This window comes from Phasianus colchicus, chromosome 1 (genome assembly GCF_987193195.1).
Source record: "Phasianus colchicus chromosome 1, bPhaCol1.hap1.1, whole genome shotgun sequence".
NCBI classification, from domain to species: Eukaryota; Metazoa; Chordata; class Aves; order Galliformes; family Phasianidae; genus Phasianus; species Phasianus colchicus.
The window spans coordinates 40555617-40578629 of record NC_143436.1 but is presented as its reverse complement, the minus strand read 5'-3'; the positions used below and the strand labels follow the sequence as shown (position 1 = coordinate 40578629).

At 35.2% G+C, this 23013-nt stretch overlaps 1 protein-coding gene across 4 annotated transcripts in view; it reads right to left on the bottom strand.

Annotated features, from left to right (window-relative positions):
* The window catches only part of OTOGL (otogelin like), an 88938-nt gene that overhangs the window by 1569 nt on the left and 64356 nt on the right, over window positions 1-23013 (bottom strand). For 2 of the 4 annotated variants that reach the window (XM_090139194.1, XM_090139208.1), the window contains 20 exons: window positions 21751-21928; window positions 20695-20837; window positions 20372-20395; window positions 20164-20256; window positions 19325-19514; window positions 17951-18165; window positions 16055-16196; window positions 15542-15727; window positions 14866-15078; window positions 13959-14063; window positions 13526-13633; window positions 12962-13063; window positions 11847-11951; window positions 11724-11764; window positions 10709-10772; window positions 9693-9871; window positions 9267-9371; window positions 8357-8476; window positions 5618-5663; window positions 1237-1316 (listed from right to left, as the gene is read on the bottom strand). In XM_090139194.1, coding sequence (XP_089995320.1) covers window positions 1237-1316; window positions 5618-5663; window positions 8357-8476; window positions 9267-9371; window positions 9693-9871; window positions 10709-10772; window positions 11724-11764; window positions 11847-11951; window positions 12962-13063; window positions 13526-13633; window positions 13959-14063; window positions 14866-15078; window positions 15542-15727; window positions 16055-16196; window positions 17951-18165; window positions 19325-19514; window positions 20164-20256; window positions 20372-20395; window positions 20695-20837; window positions 21751-21928 — 2439 coding nt within the window. Of the gene's footprint in view, window positions 1-1236; window positions 1317-5617; window positions 5664-8356; window positions 8477-9266; window positions 9372-9692; window positions 9872-10708; window positions 10773-11723; window positions 11765-11846; window positions 11952-12961; window positions 13064-13525; window positions 13634-13958; window positions 14064-14865; window positions 15079-15541; window positions 15728-16054; window positions 16197-17950; window positions 18166-19324; window positions 19515-20163; window positions 20257-20371; window positions 20396-20694; window positions 20838-21750; window positions 21929-23013 lie in introns of those variants that run through there. The other 2 variants (XM_090139202.1, XM_090139213.1) reach the window with 2 other exon arrangements.

The window sequence follows — 23013 nt, the reverse complement described above, 5'->3', positions numbered from 1 at the left end:
AGTGCAAAAACATTTTCCTTTTGTAATCATAGCGCTTGCAACTAAGGGTGCAACATAAGTTGTGTCATCACCGTAACAAATACATCCAGAAAGTAGATGCAACAATCCAGCAAAGGAAGAGGTTGGCTATAAAATTATTTGTGCACTAGACTAAAGCAGGGCCAAGCCTTCTCTCATACAACATTATGTGAAATCTTCCTAGCCGATACTGTAGCAGAAATTGGTAGATTGGTAGTTTTAATTAGAACTTCAACAAATGTTGATATGCTAGGATATCAGAAGTGACTATATTAGACCTTGTTTCTCTGTGATATTGTTTTAATTTGATTTCTTATGCAAATGAGGCCTATGAAATGTGCTCTCTGATGCACTCTCTTCAAGCAGCACTTCAAGAGAAGGGCCATATCCGAAGAAATTAGGTCAATAATAAGGCTTTCATCAAATTTGTGAGCAGAAAAATAACTTCTTTAGATCCTGTCCTAATCATTAACAATCTCTCTCATTATACTCCCTCGATATTTACTCTTCTAAAATGAAATAAATACAGCACACATTTATTACTGTAGTGAAGCCTGTATATGTCACTGATTTCCTTCTATCAGGCTGGAAATTAACTTGCCCAGCTTTCAGATTGTGTGTTGCCTTTCCCCTTAAGACTATTAAGGTTCTTCAGCAAAATCTTATTGGAGGCCTTTTAGAAGTCCCAAGACATCGTGTCAACTGCTTCTCTTTTAAGTGTTACGTCCTTATCAGACCAGTCCTGGGTTTTATAGATGGAAATAAATCAAAGATGAAAAATAAGATGCCTTAAGTAGATGACAAAATAAAGGGAACTGTGAGTTGATGATACGGAGACATGCTGTGTGGAGCAGATGACACCCAGAGAGTAAAGTTCTTTAAGGGGGAGTGTAGCCCATTTTCCATCACATTCTAATTGGACACATTTCTACTACTCTTTAGAATGGGATGTTATTTCATGGGGAAGAGTTTAGTGTACTTGTGCAAATACTCTGTGTACTTTTCATTTGAAGCCAGGTAGGAGGGCTCACTCTTTCAGCCACAGGAACAGCTGATTAATTCCTTTTACAAGTAGAATAACATTCATCAGGTCAAAGGCCTGCTTTTGAGAAGACAGCAACATTTTTCATTGCTTGTAGACAGCTATAGCCTACTTCTTGATACTTGACCTGATCATGCCATAGGACCAGCATGAAAAATGTTTTTTTTTATTCTTACCGGGCTTTGACTTATACAGTCATTTTTCCTTATAGTTGTCCTGATTGTCATTTTCTGGCAAATCCTTTCTTCCTTTTTGCCTGATAAAATATGGAAAAAGATGCACATTGAATTGATTTGCATTTGTACCAAATTTTTAATAATAAAAGCATGAAAATATTCAAATAATTTTAATGATTATTCACTATTTTCATTTAGGTAGATACTGATACTACTACTTCCTTATGTAATTAAAAAAAACAACAGAACAATCCTCATAAGTTAATAAAAAATTCCTGTGGGGAATTATCAATTTTATAGCTGGCACATGAGGTATCAACTGGTGCATTAAGCTATACAGATTTTATAAATATGAAAACAGTAATAAGATTTAAAATTGCCCATAGAGCAAGTATTATAGTAATTAGGAGAAAGATGCATAAATTTTGAATAGCATTAGAATTATTTCTGTTTTTAATGGGAATATTGAAATTATGATTTTGATACTACACTTCCTTGAACTTGACATTTGAGAAGATAAAGCTGTAAGCTATAAGATTATAACTTTGATGCTAATTTGAATGCTTAAAATTTAAACAGAACAATAAAATTCAATATCCTTTGGAGGAATAGATCATTGAAGAAAGCTTTGACAGTGAGAGATGAAAATACTTGCTAAATATGCTACATGCTTTTACTACCTAGGACTGAAGTATGTAGCATTTATAGGATACAGGATTATGAAAATACTACATTTTCAGTACATCCTGGGAGATATAGGAGATCTTTTCTTTTGTTTGAAAAATAAAGCTGTACAGTGCAAATCCATATTTAACATAATAGAAATAATAATAATATAATACTGAAATAAATATAAAGTCTTTCATGCTGCAGTCCCTACCAGACTATTTAGTATTGATATCTATATAATAGAAATTATTTTGATCTCAAATTCCAGTAACCATCAAAATCATCTATATTCTGGGTATCCAGCATGTAGAAGAACAACCATTGTTCAGTAGGGCCTCTCCACTATCAGCGCATGCCTGCGTGGTCAGTTGAACAAATAAAGGATAACTTTTCTCTCCTCCAGAATCCTTTTGTGCACTTTTGTAAGATTAGTGAGCTCTGAGTAACAAAGATATTCAACTAGATTTTAATCTGAACATTGCAGAGTCAAACTGGATTCTCCTGTGAAACTAGATGATGACAGCCTGTAATATCTTGATTCTCTTTCCTCAGTAGCATTTGACAAAAAAAATTCCTTTAATTATTTTTTTCCATCAGAAAGCATTTGCCAGCATAAATGTGTGTGGACGATACAATCCTTGTACTTCTACAAGTCACAGAAAGATATATCTGGAACATCCCTCCTACAAACAAAGGCTGAGGGAGCTGGACTTTTTCAGCTTGTGGAAAAGAAGACTCTGGGGATACCTTTATGTGGCCCTCTTGTACTAAAATGAGAGCTTGTAAGCAAGAGTGGGAATGACTTTTTACATGATCTATAGTGATAGGACGAGGGGAAATGGTTTTAAACTAAGAAAAGAGATTTAGATTAGACATTAGGAAGAAATTTTTTCTCAGAGGTGGTAAGGTGCTGGCAGAGGCTGCTCAGAGAAGCTCTGGATGGCCCATCGTTGGAGGCATTCAAGGTCAGGCTGGATGAGGCTCTAAGCAGCCTGAGCTTTTGGCTGGCAACCCTCCTCACAGCAGGCGCTTGGAACTAGATGGGCTCTCAGGTCCCTTCCAACCCAAGCCGTTCTGTGGTTCTATGATTCAATGTTTTATGACATTTCAGCATAGAAGGCACTAGTGTCTAATGTAAACTTCTCTGCTGCTATACTTTTCACTCTTCAACTGTCAGAAAGATCTGCATTCAGTTTCAGGTGTGCTTGCTTTCTTTGTTCCTTATGTGAGTAAGGGATCCTATTCCAGTTACTGCAACTTTTATATCAATTAAAGAAAAGAAATATTATCATAATGCAACAGTTCTATAATCACTATGAATTCTGTTTGAAGGAGTATTTATTAACACACGATCATACTTTGAGGATTGCATGTTTTTTTTCCCCCAACATTTTCATTACTTTGAAAACATTTTATTTGTGACAAGAAGAACAGTGTAAATCCATATCTGCAAGGATAAGATCAGGCAGGAATGGGCACTTTTGCTATATTTAAAGGCAAAAATAGTTTAGACATTAACTAGAGACACAAGATCAGAAAATCTCATGGTAGCATTACTTAGGATGACGATATTTTTATAAGTAACATCATTTCTTGTTATAGCTACTCTATACAGTAAGTTTATGTATTAAAATCAATTTAAGAAATGAACAGGAGGAAGAACCACCCAAAGCATATACTGTAAATCAATGAACCTAATCCTGACAGGTGCTGAGCAGTGAACCCTGACCAAGCTTTAGAAAATACTGATCTGGGAGGCCAGCAGGATATCAGCATCTCTCAGTATCAGGCCCAATGCCATTAAATGCATGGTTGCATTTAGTGGTGATGACAGATATATGATATAAACAAGCAGTGCTTACTAAATTACTAAAATAAAAAAATACATTATTAAAAATAATACCTGGTTCACAATTAATACTACCAGTAGGCACTACTGGACTAATGGCAAAGGGTAATAGACCCAATCCAGAACCTGGCAGAACCATTAGGAATATAAGTTTCTCATGAAAAAAAAAAAACATGTTGATATAAATGACATTTTATTAATTCTTACACTGCCAACTGCAAATTTTCTTTTAGCAAAAGGTGATGAGGTTTCCTTATAGTCCTCCAAATTTAGGAACTGTGTAGCTGCTTCAAGTCTCACTAAAGATAGCCTAAACTTTATTACTCTCCTGATAAACATAAAACTGAACACTTCCTTGTAAACCAAACTTTTGCAACTCTCTATGGCAAGGTAAGAATTAAATATATGCAGTCACTTTGCATGCATCGAATCAAGCTTTTCCAGAAAGACTTATTTATTCCCATTAAAACACCAAGGTTTTGCAAGCTCTATTTATACATACTCTTTTTATCCACTTCACCACTGGACACATGCTTTTAGTTTAAAAAAAAAAAAAAAAAAAAAAAAAAAAAAAAAAAAGCATATAATTGTATAAATCATATCTTTTTTTAGCAGCCACTTGAGCAAGAATTTCTGAAGTATAACATTTAGCACAATTCTGGTCTGTTAATTTTCTCTATTGATTATACTTACAAAAAAAAAGGCATTTTGTTTATTAAAAGTGCTCTTATTTTCTATGATTTGCATATGATAGATTATAACAATACTTCAAGATCTGTTTCAAGGCTTTGCAAAGCATAGAAACTAGAACATTGATCAATTCTATTTCGGATAAAAATGAATATTAAGTCTTCCCATTCAATATTATTAACTAAAGATTTACTTTAAAAAAATCCCAGACTAATTATTCAGAATATTCTAATGCTGGTGTTGAGTACAGAAAGGTCAAAAGAGGGAGAAAGTAATTTCTATGGCATTCAACAAGTCCTTGCACTACATAGTTAATTTCATATTTCATATGAATTCATATTCATATTCATATAAACTTCATATTACAGAGTTTTCTTTTTAGGTACAGATAATTAGAGAATTTGATCAGAAAACTTTTCCTAGTCAAAACTGAAGAGATAATCAGAGTTCACTTGCAGCTTGCTTTTAAACTTGCATAGGTTATGACAACTTTATGCAAACTTGCATTACATTTCATTAAGAATGTTTTAAAGTTACACACTCAGAGAAAGTGAATGTATTTCCAGATATCAAAAAGTCAATCTTCTATCTAGGGATTTACCTAGAGAACTAGGGATTTATCTAGGGATGTACCTAAGGAACTTTAATATTATTCAACTCCCCAAAACTTTTCAGTATATATTCTATAGTGGAAAGAAATAATTTCCAATTAAAAATATTTTATTTCAGTGTTCACTTTTAAAGTATTTTGACCCGGGAAAATATACTGTGATAAAACAGAATGAATTTGTATTTTTGGACAGTGATAATCAAATTAAGAATTTATTTTAGGGGAGAAAATCCATATCTTTTATGGTGAAAATCATATTGGCAATATTTCACAGTCTACGTAGCAATAAAGGTAATCTTTTCAGTATTTTAATTGATGTAATTTTTCATTTTCCAAAGATTATATTTGGATAAATTGGTTATACTCCAGAACAATAATGTTAAAAACAGCAGCCAAACAAAGCAAGAACTTTTAATAAGAGTTGTTAAGTAACTACAACAATTTTATTTGATTTGTGGGGGAACAGCATGCTTTTCCCTTATCTTCGTCTCAGCGAGGAATTAAAAAACACAGCCCTCCAAACCAAAGCTATACTAGCACTTATTGCAGCCTTCATCACTTACAGGTCTTGCAGCAGCCATCATTGTACGTCTGCACAATTCCTCCATTCTAGGAAAATAAAAGGAGAATATATCAAAAAAGACTGTGCTCCATGCAACAGTGTATAGTATATCAAGAGATGCCATGTTTTAAAGATGTCCGACTAGTAAAAAATAATACAATCTAAATCAAGAGAATTGCACAGACACTCATCACATGAAGGTTTGGTTCACAGATTCTTCAATTTTTAACACTGGAAATGAACTCGTCACTACTAATCTTACCTGATCCGATCTCCTTCATATAAATCACTTAGTTTCTACAAACAGCTTTTTATATTATCTATTATCAACTATTTCTCTACCACTGTGATTTAGTCAGAAAGTTAAGAAAATTCATTCTTGTAAGTTTGTGTATGACATAAAATAATTTACACCACTCATAGCCAAGCAGAGAGTAAGTTCCTAACAAAGAGCTATTTAGAACATTATATATATATACGTGGGTATTCATATATATATATGTATAAATAAAAATACCCATGTATATATATAATATATACATATATATACACATAAATACAGACTTCTGAAACAGAAGGTGAATTGCAGAACTTCACATCCATTGAAATGCTAAATTATTTTTCTCAAACAATAAAATTCTTTTTTTTCTTTTTTTTCCCAGAGTTGTTTGTTAGATATTAAAAATGCAAGCAAGTGAAGATATCCTTTTGACTCAGGAAACTTCCAAGCTGTCAGCTTTGCCTTGGCATTGTGGAAGAAAATGAAACAGATCCTCCTGGAATCTATACTGAGGCACATGAAAGAGAGGGAGGTGATATGAGACAACCAAGTGCAAGTCTTGCCTGACCATTCTGGTGGCCTTCTGTGTCAGTGAACAAGGGAAAAGATAGTGAGGACTTCAGTAAGGGCCTTGACATGGTCTCCATAATGTCCTTCTCTCCAAATTGGAAATGAATGGACTTGATGGGTGGACTGTTTGATGGATGAGGAACTGGTTGTGAGAGTGTGCCCACAGAGTGGTGGTCAGTGACTCAGTGTCCACATGGAGATCAGTAATGAGAGAAGCCTCTCAGGTGTCTGTACTAATGTTCTTTAATATCTTCATCAATGGCATCAATAGTGAGTTCAAGTGCACCTTCAACAGGTTTGTGGATGACACCAAGCTGCATGGTGCGGTCAGCATGCCCAAGGGATGGGATGCTATTTGGAGAGACCTAGACCAGCTTGAACAGTGAGCCCAGGTGAACTTCATGAGGTTCAACAAAACCAAGTGCAAGGTCTTATATCAGAGTTGCTGCAACCTCCATTATCAGTACAAGCTGAAAGGATGGAGCACAGGCCTGCCAGAGACTTGAGGGTACTGGTGGATGGCAAGCTGGACATGAGCCATCAGTGTTGCCCTTGCAGAAAGCCAAATGTATCCTGGGCCGCATCAAAAGGAGCATGGTCAGCAGGTTGAGGGAGGTGTTCCTGCCCCTCTACTCTATGCTGGTGAGACCTCACTTGAAGTACTGTGTCCAGATATGGAGTCCTCAGTCAGGAAAGATAAGGACGTGTTAGAGTATGTTTGGAGGGCCATAAAACTGATCCAAGGGGTGGAACATTTCCCCTGTGAGGACAGGCAGAGAGCTGGGGCTGTTCAGCCAGAAGAAAAGGCCCCAGAAAGATATGATAGTGACCCTTCAGTATACAAAAAGGGGCTATAAGGAAGAGGAGGACAGAGGTTTTAGCAGGGTCTGCTGAGACAGAATAAAAGAATATTGTTTCAAATCAGAAGAGGGGAGGTTTAGATTGGATATAAGGAAGAAGCTTTTTACAATATGGGCAGTGAGACACTGGAACAGGTTGCCCAGAGAGATGGTGGATGCCTCATCCTAGGAGACATTCGAAGTCAGGCTGGATGGGGCTGTGAGCAATTTGATATAGCTGTAGGTGTCTCTGTTCACTGCAGTGCAGTTGGACTAGATGACCTTTAAATGTCCCTTTGAACTCAAACAATTGGTATTTACTCTCTCTACATGTTTGTTGATTGCTTTTGTTTGTTTGTTTCTATAATTTATATATATAGCATGCCACAATTGCAAGAATTAGAATTATTACGAAGTTAGAGAAGTAATAAAATAGAAGTAAAAGTTTTTGAAATGAATTTGTAATGTACACAAAATATCCATATTCTTCAAACAAGCTTATATGGGCGTGCCAAATTTGCATTTTTAGATATATGGTATAACTATAGGTATCCTTTCAAGTATGATAAGCATTTTTTTAATATTATACAATGTTTAACTTAAGGGATAATTAAGTTTATATACACAGTCAGCCTTCTAATCCTTGCATTTAAGGAATTTTTAATGTGGCCCATATTTATAAGATTTCCAAACTGGTTCATCCAATTTATTTAATATATATATACTACGTCTTGTCAAAATATTATTCTGAAATAAAGTAGTACATAGTGATTAGCACTTTATACAACAATATCTCAAGTACAATTCCAATTCAACAATATTTTAAATGCAGTCAATATTGAAGCCTGAAAATAGTTTCTGCATTCCTCACAGATATTGTTAGCCAAAATGCAAACAGAAAACTAGAAAACAAGACTGAAATTTATCACTTACATCTTCTTACTTACCACTTTTTTAAGTTTAAAGAAAACACACAAAGTATGTGCGCCCTTTCAAGTGTATCCGTACTGACACATGACTTATTGTTACTTACCTCAGCCAAAGTACAAACCTTTGTGCACTCAGTGTCATTGAAAGGGGGGCAGACCACACCAGAGCCCACTATCATAGCCCCCAACACAGTCTTTGCACACGTGTAGTTTGTGCAGTTGAATACCCAGGTGCTGCCTTCCTAAATGCATAATACAAAACCATTGTCAGCAAAGACAACACAGTTCAGCTGTATCTCAACTGAAATGTCTGTAAAAGCGATGCCTGTGTGCTGCAGGTACGTGCTGGAGTGTAAGGTTTGTTGAAACCTGTCCACATCAGTTAGGGAAGGCCATCATGTAACTGCAGCAATGGCTCCTACATGGAGATACTAAGTGTACTAGAGTGAGTCTTCATCAGAAAAAAGAGCTTATGCTTTATTTTGCCCTAAAACCTCTGAAGTCAACATGAAGAATGAAGCAAGATATGACAACGCCTAAATTTCTTTGTATGTGGTTGCTGGAGTGCACCATCAGGATCCTGAATCCCAGCGATTCAGTTTGAACACTTGCTTACTGTAAAAATCACAGCAGGGAGAAAAGAGGTCATGGGAAGAGAGGGACACAGGTGTCCTGATGTGGATCCAGAAGCACAAAAGTATTCCCAGGTCATCTACATCACAGCATATGACTTAGAGCTACAATTAGATTTCTGTTTTGTACTTATCTGGCCTTAGTAAATGCTGACATTCACCCATCTTTGTGGAAGATAATTACAACCAATAAAGTGAAACACGGTATTCAACTGTGAAATGGCAAGTCTAAAAATAAATACACCTTTTCCCTATTATGTAATTTACCACAGACAGCTGCTAGTTGCATAAGCAACACTAAGGAAGTTTGAAGCAAGACTTACATAAGGAAGTGACTGTCAGACTCCTGTGTTTATCATATCAGTATACTTATTTTCAGTCGCTCTCCAGAGGTACTTACCTCATACACAATTTGTGTGCCATTCTCAGTAAGAAAAGAACAGGACACATTTTGACAGGTACCACAGCAACTATGGTGACTGGGGGAAGGAATATACAACTGATGCTGAAAGAAAAGGAAAACCAAATAAGAAAAAAAAAAAAGGTTGCTTTAAATATACATATATAGTATATGAAATATACATATATAGTATATAGTATATGAAAATTCATTGAATTCTGAAAATAACAATACCTAAATGAACAATGATATATGTATTGATGGATATACTTATGTACACTACTAAAAAGCACTTAAAAGATGCTGTTAAGTTTTTCAGCTCTTGCTGAGCAAACTGGACTAGCAAAAATGTGCCTTCTGATTTTCATCTTAATTGTAAAGTTTTATTCATAAACTGCATAATTCCTCTGTTTTAAGAATACTTACTGCTTCACATTGCTGGGAACAGTTCACTGTTGTAAAATGCATGGCATTGTATCCTGTGTTTTGATCTTTTTCCTGTAAACACTGCACAGTGTAACAAAGGTCTCCATCCAAGTACTGAATCACTGATTGTCCAGGATTCAGTACGGTTACCTCTTGGAAGATGCACACATCATCCTTCTCTAACACCAAAAGGAAAAAATATTATGAAAGAAATAAAACATCACCAAACAAATTAACAGAAATACTGTAAGAACAGAAGTAAGGAAATGTTCTACATGCTGCAGAAACCTTTCAAGTTTTAGACTTGATCGGTGTGTGGTGTAAATTACCAAACAGGAAAAGAAGGTGAGGGTGTAATTCAGCTCAAGAAAATGCTAAAAAAATGCATATCTGCCTAAAATTGATCATGTTCCTTCTATGGAAGTTGTTTTGTTTTGTTTTAAAAAAATGGTTGTTCTTATTTTTTAAAGAGTTATGATATTTATGATCAGACCACTTACATTACATGAGTTATTCTGCAATATAACCTTTCTGTCAGTTAAGATAGTATTCCTACAAGTAATTTTGAGACATTAGTATGTTCAAGCCATTATGTAAATCTGTGCTTTGTTCCTAGTAGCAGTTTATCCTGAGCTACAGCTGGGATTGAGGAATGCCTCACACACTTTTGAGCACTATGTGGGTGAAATCTCCTCCACACAAGGTGGCTGAGTTATGGAAAGGAGCAATGTTAAAACTGGGCACATGCCCTCATGCTGGCTTATTGAGATCAATAGCGCACATGGGTGGATGGATTCACAGATAGCATGGACACTGTGAATACCTTCCTATGCCTCACGCTGTAAGCCACAAAATTGATTAGTTAGTAGAGAAAGCATAACTTAAAAATGAGAATAGAATTATTTATCTACATAGATTGTTTACATCTGAGGTGATAATGGCCCTGTTTTGGCTTTCTTTGCATGCCTTTTTTAGTTTAATCTAAAACCAAGCAGATATGAATAATAAAAAGTTACCACAAATGTAGTGAGTGCATCCACAAGCACTGGAAATACTACTATCTATTTTTTGAACTTCTCCCTGAGTATAAAAAGATAAAAAAAAAGTTTGAAAAGATATACACAGATAAATGTAAAGCCAAGAAGAGAGATTTTCTCTAAAAAATTAAATTATGGTCTTCATCGCTTCTACCTCTTCTTCCATAAAAGAGAAAAATTGCAGTGACCTCAAGAAAAAATAGCCCATTTCAAATTATTCAATGTATTTATCTGTTTAAAGAAGAGCAGAAGACATCATTTGCTCTGTGTAACCAGCAGTTATTTTCTGAGATACAAATTTATTTAAATAATAAGCATATCAGGAAAGGAATGCCTGCTATGAACTTTCTTCCAAAAGAGAGGTAAAACCGGTTAAAATTTGTAGCTCATATATATATGTTACGTTATGCAATCTTCACATAAAGGGAAGTATAAACTACTAGCATTTGATAGACAGACTGTCCCTGTCACTACGATAACAGTAGGAGTTTGAACTCTGGTTTGTAGTTATTTTCCAGATCACAGTCCCAGTTGTGAGAGAGTCTATAAAGAACAAAATATTCATGACTTCTCATACCTGCTATAATAATAATAATAATATAATGTTAAATCATTCTAATTGAAAGTATAAATGATTAACAAATAATGCATTTGTCCAAATTCACATTTGATCAAAAAGTTCACGCCTCATTAATTATTAAAAACACTTATGAATTGTTGAAGTGGGGAAAATTCCAGCGTATCAGTTTGAGTCAGCATTGAACTGAATAGCTTTACAGTTACTTTTCTTCCTTTGTCATCCTAAAACACACAGTGAAATTTCCCCAAGGATTATCTAACAATACTGTGCAGAAACCTGGAGCTTCATGCCATGCAGCTTCATGCCTGAGCTGGGGGCTGGTGGGCCCCGTTACAATTAATTTAACGAAGAATGGAAAGGGAGAAGTAAAAACAGAGACCGCCATTCAAAATACATTTAAAGGACAGTTCTTACCAATTTGCAAGTCATCGTAGTAGCATTTTCACAAATACATTCTGAGAACAAGAAAAGCATGTTAGTCAATTAGCTAATTGCTAGCTTTTATTAAAAGCAGTGACTAAAGAATGAAGTAATTACCACAGTGCCATTCTGGACAACACTTCCCAGGTATTTTTTCCTTCACAAGTGTCATGTCATCTGTGCAATTCATAGGAGGCTCAGGACAAAAATTTTCATCACAAACTAAATAGGGAGGAAAGACAGATATCAGAATTTACTTAAATTTCATTTGAGCTTTCCAGCTTATATTTCTTCTAATAAACCATTGCAAAATTTCAATTGCCATTGAAATTGAAAACCATTGCAAAAAATGACTTTAATAACTGCACATGCCTGTATCATTGAAGAGATTTACCGAGACTCTGAAAGAAGTCTACCTAGTAAGATCTATATTTCTAGCTGTGAGAAATCGGAAAAACAGGGGCAAAAGCCTTTGTATACTTTAACCATTGTGGAAGTACTAGAGAAGGAAAGGACCAAAAGGTGAAACCACCTGAAGTAAAAATCAGCAAGCTCCAAAACTACTGGAAGAATCCATAATAAATTGAAATAACCCAGAGACCATACTAGGACAAGAGTTAGTTCAGGAACACCACTGATCGAAATTAAGCAGTTACTGACATTACTTAAGAACACATAGTACAGTCTCTGTGTTTTATAAGGCTAGCAAAATGGCTACATTACACTGCAAATATTTTTCTTGGTCTTCTTACTGTTTGGATACTAATCAGACCAGTAGTATTTGAAACCCATGGCCTAGTCCTTCACCTAAAAATCAGCGGTGTGGAGGAAGTGCCCAAACACTAATGAAGAGGACAACAGAGGTGTAACATATTTTATTGCAGATGTTTTTAGTATATAGATACTTATGAACAGTTGTATATTTATACACTAAGAATGGGATTTAGACCCAGATTAATATATCAGTATCTAAGTATCTAGATCTCCATGAAAGTAGCTATATACTGTCTGGTGAGGTACATAAGCTCTTCAGAATCTACTGACAGTGCTGGCTAGACTACCATTGAATGTACCAATAACTTTAAATCCACCTCAAAAGTAGACACCCTAATTTAGAGTATTTAGTCTCTAGACAAAGCCCACCCTAAATGCTGCACCAAAGAGATGTTCACACACACTCCCTGTCTTTTTTACTAAATTTGGTAACAGACTGTTTTAATGTTTACACTCACCACAATAGTAATGAGGACAACAGTAACGTATGGTATGAAGGTCTACGGTGAGAATTTCCCCTTCATTACACGAGGGAACAGGCTCAATACAGGATTCACAAACTAAATTAAAAATAAACAACTATTTACAAATTTTAGGAAGTTAGCACACACAAGTTTTCTTTAATATTACAAGTCATGCTTATGTGGGTAACAGATCTTTTATGAACTGACATTCAAAACTAGAAATATAACAGTTGTGCGTGCTCTTAGATGTCAGAACTTACACTAATAGTCAGTTTAGTGTTAAAGAACCACCGAGACTCAGGTGCAATCCATGATATATCACTAACTGCATAGATCATATAATTCAATTGCGAAGAACAGTGTCCGTTAACAATATTATTTTGCAGAGCAAATATGACATTAAAAATGATGTTGGAAATGTAAGATCTCAGAACATGAGAGTAATTCATGCTCCAGACAGCCTTGTATAAACTCCTACTTGGCATCTCAAGGAACTCCTGGTTTCAGTTACTGTATTTAAAAATACAGATTGTACTTAACTATTCCTCAGTTACCTACCACAAAGATAAGAGAAACAGCAGGGATCTTCCAGTTTTGCTTCAACAATAAATTGGTCTTCTCTGCAGTCCAGCTGAGAAGAATTGAAACAAACCGAAGGATCACATTCTGTAAGAGATGAAATAGTATGTTAAAGAGTCACAGAAACAATGCTAAAAAGATAAATAAAATGTATTCTTCTTACCCTTAGTAATAAATAAATAAATACATAAATAGTCAAAGAAAGAGAAAAAACAGACTGTAAACTAGAAGTAACACAAAACACAAATAAAAAACTATTGAAGAATTTGAAAAAGATATACCATTTCCATTACCATTTATTTAATGTCCCATTCTGCTGAAGATTGGATCAACTTGTAAAATGAAGTTTCTTACAACAGACATTACAAGATTGGAAAGCATTGAACAAATTGTTTATTCGTGTTTCCCTTACCGCATCGGTAATGTGGACAGCAAGACAGGGGGCTGTAGCCTACAATCAGTTTTTCACTGCTTTTGCATGTTGGAATAATAGCATCACACAATGACATGTTACATTCTGCAGAACACACAAAAAAAAAACAAACTGTTTTCATGTATTTGAAACCTACAGCAACCAAGTCAGCTTATAGCACATCACCATGTAGGCCTCCCAGTTCAACCCAGGGCTGGTACAGATCCATTCATGTGGCACTGTGCAAGCAAAGCTAAATCCTTCCCAGAACAGATATTTACTTGCCCTGCTTCCTGCATATGAAAATGTTTCCTGAACAAATCAACAACACAGTGTCAGTTACAGGTAGTTGATGCGAAAAAGTACCAGATCAGCTGGAACATTTGTTCTCTTTTTCCCTGAAGATGTTTTAAGAAGTAAATATCTTCTGCTTAACATTTTAGCAGCAATAAGCATCCTTTTGCTGAGAACTATGGCTAAATTGAATATCAGTAGTCAGTGATCACCTCACAGAGTGCTGCTTTCTGGGATACAGAGGAATGGAAAGTTACAGGGCACTTCACTTAGTAAGGCACTCATAAGAATGCAATAAGCTCTGGTAACTGCCCTAACTACCAAGCTACTTCTGAGTATTTCTAAATTTCTTTTGAAATCCTTCAGAAGAGCTTAAAAATTCATTTTGAACAGAAATGTTGTTTCGTTAGCAGACTTGGAATGACTAAGTTTTGATTTCATTGAGTTAGTTCTTAAAAAAAAAAAAGTGATAGTGTTGATCCAACCAGCCACAATTACCTAAATAACACTTCTCAGAAATGTCACCTTGAACCCTGCCAAAAAAAGAAACCTTTGCTGACAAGTACCAAGCATTTAATTTACACTTCTGTAACTGAAAATGGATGTGACGTACCACAAACTTTTTTTGGACAGCAATCCCCTACTTCCATGACAAGGACAATCACTTCTCCTTCTCTTTCACAAGCCAGTGGTGGATCCTCATTGCATTCAGGTTCTACAGCAACAATACTTCCATTTTCTAAGCAGCTGTATATGCAACAGCCTCTAATGGACCCATTCCAGATCTCCCCAGCAGAGCGTGGTTGTCCTCTGTTATCTGTACACGCTGAGAGAAAAATGTTACATCCCTTTGACAAGTGGAGAATTAAGTCTGCAAGCAACAACAAATTTGTTTGTTATCTCGGTGACCTTACTGCTTAAAAGAGGAGCACTTCAGAGCATTGTGATGAATCAAGAAAAGATGATGATATTAAAAAAATGCTTTTTTATGGGTGAAAACAGTCAACGAATGCAGGGAAAATAAGCTGCCCCTGCTACTCCTTCCTGAGTACTCTAGGAAAGAAAGCCTGGGAACAATGGAAGAACAGCCATTATTTTTCTCCTGCAGAATTAAATCAGGTGAAAGAATAGACTCAAACTATTATGAGATAAAAGCTAGGCTCTATAGAATAGAGCTATAGTGGATTCACGCCTTCTGAAGTCTGACTTAGAATTTAAACATTGCTTACACTGATCTGTAGTTAGTATTAGCAGATATTTGCAACCCCCCTCTGTCCCAGTGCACTTACTACATTTTTCTTCTGGAATACAGAGGTCCGAGTCTGTTCTATGTAGAACAGTGCCACTTTTACACACACAGTCTTCCCTTAAATAAGAACATGCAGAATCTTCATACAACCACTTATTCAAGCACGTCTTGGCTTCACAGGGTTTCACACAAGGCTGGTATTCCTTGCCCTCAGGACAACTCAGTGCTGCAAGTTGTAAAAAGAGGAAACTGAGTATTGACTCTTTCAGAATTTCACTGGATGAACAAGTAGTAGGAACAAGAAAGTGTATCATAGAAATCATACATTTATATATTTAGTGGTACTTTAGTTAAGCTACTCATTCAATCAAGATTATAATTCATGACCCTAGTGATAAATCTCAAGGACTTGTACCATGCCTTATTAATACTGTGATAGAATGAGACAGTACTTCTAAGAACAGCAAAAAGAAATGCATTTTTCTTAACTCATCACTGAACACTGCAGCAGTATAAAGTCACATTAGGGTATGGAACATTGCTGTCTGCTTACGACAGTAGTCGGGTGTCCTCCATTTAACGCAGATATTGTGCTTGTTGCATAAAGCTACATATGCAGAAAGTGCATCACACTCGTAATTCCAAAAGTAAGTACTGTTGATCCACATCTTCTCACAAAATTCCTGTGGTGAAACCTAGGAACACATTTTAACTGAGAATTAACAAGCAGAAGGGCTTTCAGTAATTAAAATTAATCATTGATTACAAGAAATAATACAGCTACAGGGAAATAAAAACAAAATTAATGCCTAAAGTAAATAATATATAATGTTTTTTTTCCAGAACATTCATTCCACAGAACTTAATCTGCCAGAATTTATTATTCTCTTTAATGTGTATGAAAGAAAATCAATTTCTTAATAGATGAACAAAGTGCTTGGCAATTTCTATGCTATGTCAGATTTTGTTATAGACTAGGAAAATATGTAATTTCATTGTGCCTAAGGCTGTGAGAGTTCTCCTGGATACATAAATGAAGTATGATTTCTGACTATTCAGATTAAATTATTTCATAATTAGATATGTTCAAACAATTATGAAAAGCATACTGCTAGTACTGGTGCTATTCTACCTTCTACCAAACTGCTTACCACTGTTCTTTCCCTCCATCTTTCCCTCCCCTTTTGTTTCTGTGGCATATAACTCTAAAATCTCTTTAACCCATTTCTTTAGGAAGAATTTTCTGTATTATTTCTAACTGGGAGAAATGAAGAGTGAGTTTGGGAGTTTGAAGGAAGGGGTTCAGCTGCTTGTAATACCTATAACAACATCTGTCTGGGATGAAAACCACAAAGAGTATTGCAAAGCAAAACCAGGTTGGAAAAAGAATAGTTAGAAATTATTCTGAATTAAGTGGGAAAAGTGAGAAAGCCAGTCCTGAGGGAGATGGATTTCTCATTTCACATTGCAAAAATGTTGCACTGGCTACCTCTAGTGGTAGCCTGCATGCAAGAGCTACATCCCCATTTGAAAGAACAGTTTCCAAAAATAAATTATTATGATTTCTGTAAGAAAAGCTTCAAAACTGTCAACATAATATAAACTACATCAGAAGTGGAAATGCAATTAGTACAGTCAGTCTCAGACTACATGAGTTGCTGCTGTATACAGAAAAAGCATGAGGCTTCCATTTCTAGTGATTGTTGCCAAGCTTTTCCTAAAAATATCTCTTTAGGAACACACCTGCGTCGAGATAATGACCTGTTGTCACTCCTGTAAGCTCTGTCTACTCAGTGATTTAAGAAACAGCATAATAGCACAGAGATCCACATAAATGTCTGTTTCATTTTAAATAATAAAAACTTAATAACTAAGCTGATAAAGGGCCTGGAGCATCTCCCATACAAGAAAGAACTGAGTAACCTGGGTCTGTTCAGCATGGGGAAAAGAAGACTGATGTTTATAAACATCTGTAGGGAAGTAGAAGGCAAATGGATGAGGCCAGGCTCTTCTCAGTGGTGTGTAGTGATAGGACAAGGAGCAATGGCCTAAAACTTGAACACAGGAAGTTCCATACAAACATGCAGAAGTTCTTTACAGTAAGGGTGAAGGAGCACTGGAACAGGCTGCCCAGAAAGGTTGTGAAGTTTCCTTCTGCGCAGATATTCATAACCCATGTGGACACCTACCTGTGTGACTATTGTAGGGTACCTGCTTTAGCAGGGGGGTTGGACTCAGTGATTTCTTGAGGTCCCTTCCAACCCCTGTGATTATGTAATTCTGTGTTTATTTACAATGGACAGCATGACAAAAATATTTATTAAAGCCATCCATCCTGTTGTGAACTCTTGAAAATAAGCATAACATAAAAAAAATCTGCATCTCTCTCACTCTTTCCTTAATTATACAACTTACATTTAATTTGTACCTGGAATTTCTTTGTACTCACTTTATTGTGACAATGGATGAAAACACTTCTGTTTAACAGTTCCATACAGTATGTGCAGTTATCTTCAGTACAGTTTCTTACTGGCCTCCTAGTTGTTACATCAAGAGATTTCTCAATTTCCCAGCTCTTAATGAACACTTCAATTTCCTCCATATTTGTAATTATGGTTCTGTTTTGCATTTTCAGGTCATCAGTAGGATCCCCATTACATACCCCTGGAGAGAGAGCATCATGTTCAAAGCAAAAACAAAAAGAACCAACAGAACATGGCATATTACTTCCTTTGAGAAAGAAATGTGCATTTGATAAGGTAAGAATAACATTGCATGAAGTTCATGTGAGAGACTTAACATCTGAATTTCTAAGTCCAAGCAGTTACGTGTCCACAGTAATTCCAATGGTATATTTGTGATTTTATTGTCGTCTTAGTAAAATGAGCAGACCATGCAACACAAGTAATAATACCTTTCCCAATAATACTCTTCTTAACTTTTAAGAAAAACTGTTACCAAAAGGTGCTGTTGAGGGTGAAAAATTCACTGACGTGGCACCAGATTCTGTTACTGTTCTACTGAACAGCAGCCAGTTGCATGGGAGTTAGTGCAGGTGGCTTTCAGAATGAGTGCACATTGCTGACTTTATTCAGTCTTAACTGGACATTCTAAATGCAAGAAATAGTGAAAGTGAAAGGAGCCTTTGAAGACCAAATTACTTTTTTAATTGAAAATGTTTTTCTTAATCTATTTATTAATGCAAGAGTAGTTTAAAAAAAAAAAAACACCACCACACACCCCTAAATGCTGGCATCTCTACCTGAATGCATACAGATTGTATTTACTTGCTTCATCAGTGGAAATAGAAACCTCCAATAAATACACAAGAGGTCAATAACATCAATCTTTTTAATCTTCACAACAATGTATCACATCCCAGAGATCAGCCAGCATTTTTGTAGCTTTTTTCTACTTTGCTTCTACAATGCTAAACATAGCCCAGTCCTTGCCTTCATGCTTCCTGATACTCTCCAGGGCCCACAGAAGGCTAGCCCTGTTATTCTCCCAGATGGCAAGGAGAAGCACAGAAGATGGTATTTGCATGGTAAATATCTGACAATATTCTTAACAGTACTGTTTCTTTTTGCTACCTCAGAGCCTAGAATTTGAAAAATACTTTGTTAGGAAGCATTGCTTTCATATAGAATTATCATTTGACTTTTGTTAATTAACAGAATTTCAAAAGCCCACCTCAAATAGAATTGTTAGTGTGATCACCAGAAATCACAAGAGCCATAGGGATAACAAATCACAAAAACGAACAAAGAAAGGAGGTGTAAATGTTGAATATGAAAACAATTAATTGCCACCATAGTCTCACCACAAAGTCCTTCTGTCTTCATTGATGTGTTAGAGTGCAATCCATACTGTATATCTATGATGCCTGTAATGTGAGCCCACTTGATGCTAATACCAGCTGGAGTATTAATGACATACATTGCACCAGTATCCTGAATACTCAGTCCTTCTTTTGAAAATGGTAAGGATGGAATTACAGAATCCACCACTACCTAAAATAAACCAAATACAGCCTTTAGGGATAAAAGATGACAAAGATGTATTTTATATGATGTCTTTACATCAAATAGCAAAAGAGATTTTTATAGCCTCTGCCATATGCTGTGTCAGTAATTGCTGTGCTTAAATCACAGTGCTTCTTGTCAGTGACACTGTAACTGCAGATGAAATAGGCATAAGAAAACAATGATATGGAAATCCTTTCAAATTAAGCAGTATCACGTACTTATCCCATACCATTTGGTTAAAATAAAAAAAAAAATCTAATCTCAGTTATTCAAAGTTACCTATTCTAATCTGTTATTGTTAGCATAAATAACAGCTTAAATATTTATTACATCTTGAAAAGCTTCTGTTCTGTTTGAAGTTATCTGGAAATACATTATCAAGTATGAATGCTTTTGTAGCTTTTAAAAAATCTTTAATATCTTGAAACACTTTGAAATGTCATATAAGTGTCAGGCAAGTAAATCTGAGTATCAGAAACTTTTTTTTTTCCTAGCATATCATGAATCACTGGGAATATGAACTGCAGAAGCAATCCTATTACTCTAAGTCTGACCTACAGCTATTCTACAATAGAACAGCACTACAGTTACCTCTTCAGTGTACACATGCTATATGTTGGTGACATAAACTTACCTTTCTTTCTAAACGATTGATAAGTAGTTCAGATGTATGTGTTGTTACATTTAATTTCTTAAAACAGAGCCCTGAAGTGCTTGCAGGAGGAACCTTGAAAGAAAAATAATGAACAAGGTTGGTTACAATTTTTGAGGAGGAAGGGAATTATTTCCATAGATATAATTACACAGTTTATAATTAGTAGAAGAAAAAAAAAAGCACTTACTATTTTTCTTATTGAATTTGCACTCTGGAAAACATTGAAAAAGTAGATTAGAAATGGAATGATAACTGTCAGAATTCTCATTTGGCAAAAACAAATTGACTGTTTTCTTTGTTTAAACATTTTTCTGCAACCAGTTTCCTAATTAAACTAATATAAAACTAATTAAACTCAATCTATTTCTTATAAATAAGAAAAAATAATACACATAATGCATCTTTCAATGAACTGTTTTTAGAAACTGATGCATTTTTGTCAACTGCTATACCCCTAACACAATAATTCCAGACACTACTACAATTACCATGGAAATGCAAGTTTCTTACCTGATTAGCAGGACATTTTTCAATGTGAGCGACAATAATTTCTCCTGGTAGCTTGACTAAAATGTAGGAAGCCATGTTACAGAGGGCTATGTTGTTTCCATCAAACGTAATAACACTCAGTTCAGACAGAACAGAACACTGACCTAAAAAAGAACTGTCATTTAATGAGGTTACCATGAAACATAATATTAGGCATTTCTAAAAACAATCAGTTTGACAAACACTTTCATATGAAGTGCTTTCATACGAGATACTTTCATATATATGTCTAGGTGGCATTGTTCTGCAGACAGCATACTGAGCCACAAGGAGAAGCACCTTATGATACTCTGTGGAAAACAGCTTAACCAAGTGCTTTGATTCCCTGGAAAAGTTTAAATTGGTGAAAAATTAAATTATGTCAATGTTTCACAGGTAAGGATAATGAATTTCTACATTGCCAGATCAAATGACAATGTATTAATTAATCTAATAACAATGTAATTTAATTAATTAATTATAGAAAATATTTGATGTGCAAGAGATGCACCCATTCTATCTCCAGATGAATATTAAAAATTATTACAAACATTTCAGAAATGCTGCAAAGTTTTTAATATTTCTTTTCTTTGAACTGCTGGTACTCTAGGCAGAAAGTCTGCTCCAGTTTCTACAGTTTCTAAAGGTCAGTAAGAACTTCTGGAGCTGAGTGAAATCTGGAAGTTCTTTCATAAAAGGCTAGTCTTTAATTTGTATTCTTCCCCAAAATGTTGACATACAAATGTTTTCTAATGATAAATATTCTGAAGATTTTCAGCTGAAAATGTTTATATTCATGTTGCAGTTCTAATTTCAGTGTTTTTCTTTAAAACAAACTTGACTCTTGAATGTTAATTCAAAGATACCAAAGCGTTTACTATATTTTGTTGTGTTTTGTTGATGAGACCCAAGTAATCTCCTTTAAATTAATTTCTATATTCAACCTCATCTTTCCACCGTAATAATCTCTTAGTATATCATCTAACATTTATATATTAAGGTTCTATGTTGTAAGTATTTATAAATAAAATTACTTACAAGGACATTCCCACTCTGGGCAACAACTATCATTATTAACTTGAACTGGCATTCCTCGAAAACCACAGTCTGGCTTCTGCACATCCTTAAGGCAGTTCTTTGAAAGGTTGTATAACATCCAGCCCGTATGAACACATACATACTGGCTACATTTGTCGACAGGTTCAAGGTATCTTGGCTTTCATATAAGGAAAAAACAACCAGAATCAACTTTACACTCATTGTACTTACGAAGTATAAACAATTCTTCACTAGTTCATGCTCTGCTCTGAGACAGAATCAAAATATCTATGTGACCCCTCATATGTACTTGTCATTGGGTCTGGTAGCTGGACTAAAATACTCCTTATCATGCAACTTTAAATAAAGTACAAACCAATACATGCTTTTGTTCCTTGAAACACATACATAGCAAGCTAACCATAGTCTCTAGGTCTCTACAAGTTAACCTGGTCCAAGTTTAAAATAATGAGAGATCCTTAAATCAATACTTTGCCCTCCTACTATTAGAAAGTAAAAGATCTCTAAATAACCAAAACACTGAGGAAAAAAAAAAAAAAAAAAAGTAGCACTTTCTCTGAGAAATTGAACACATACATACAAAAACATGGCTATAAAATAAATTGCATAAAATAAATAGAAATCTGAAGATAATTCAGGCAGATGAAACATTCAGGCTGACATGCCAAGAAGGTTTTGATGGTGCAGAAACATCCTAAAATTTAGATTTAGAGTTTCTATAATCATCTTGCAGCTGTGGATTTTTTAATCTGTTATTTTGGAAATGATTGCTTATTTTTGGTTGTTGCAGATGACAAGAATCCACATTAATTCACACACAACCTTTCTGTTCTGTCTAGCAGTAGTGGAATATTCTATATAAAGCGTTTTGCATTGAGGGTCTGCATTATGTTCAGTAATAACTCAAAGCATTTTAAGAAATACAGAAGCACACATTCCCATCACTTTAAACCCTATCACAAAGAGAGAAATGAAAAAAAGAAAGAAGGAAGGAAGGAAGGAAGGAAGGAAGGAAGGAAGGAAGGAAGGAAGGAAGGAAGGAAGGAAGGAAGGAAGGAAGGAAGGAAGGAAGGAAGGAAGGAAGGAAGGAAGAAAAGGCAGAAACCCCAACATTCTATGGTTTCTGCCTTTTTCATATCTCAGAAATATATTTTACTGTCTAAAATCGCACATAGCTTTAAAACCAATTATTTTCCAGAGCAATGCATCTAAGTTACAGAACAGACCAGGGCAATATAAAAG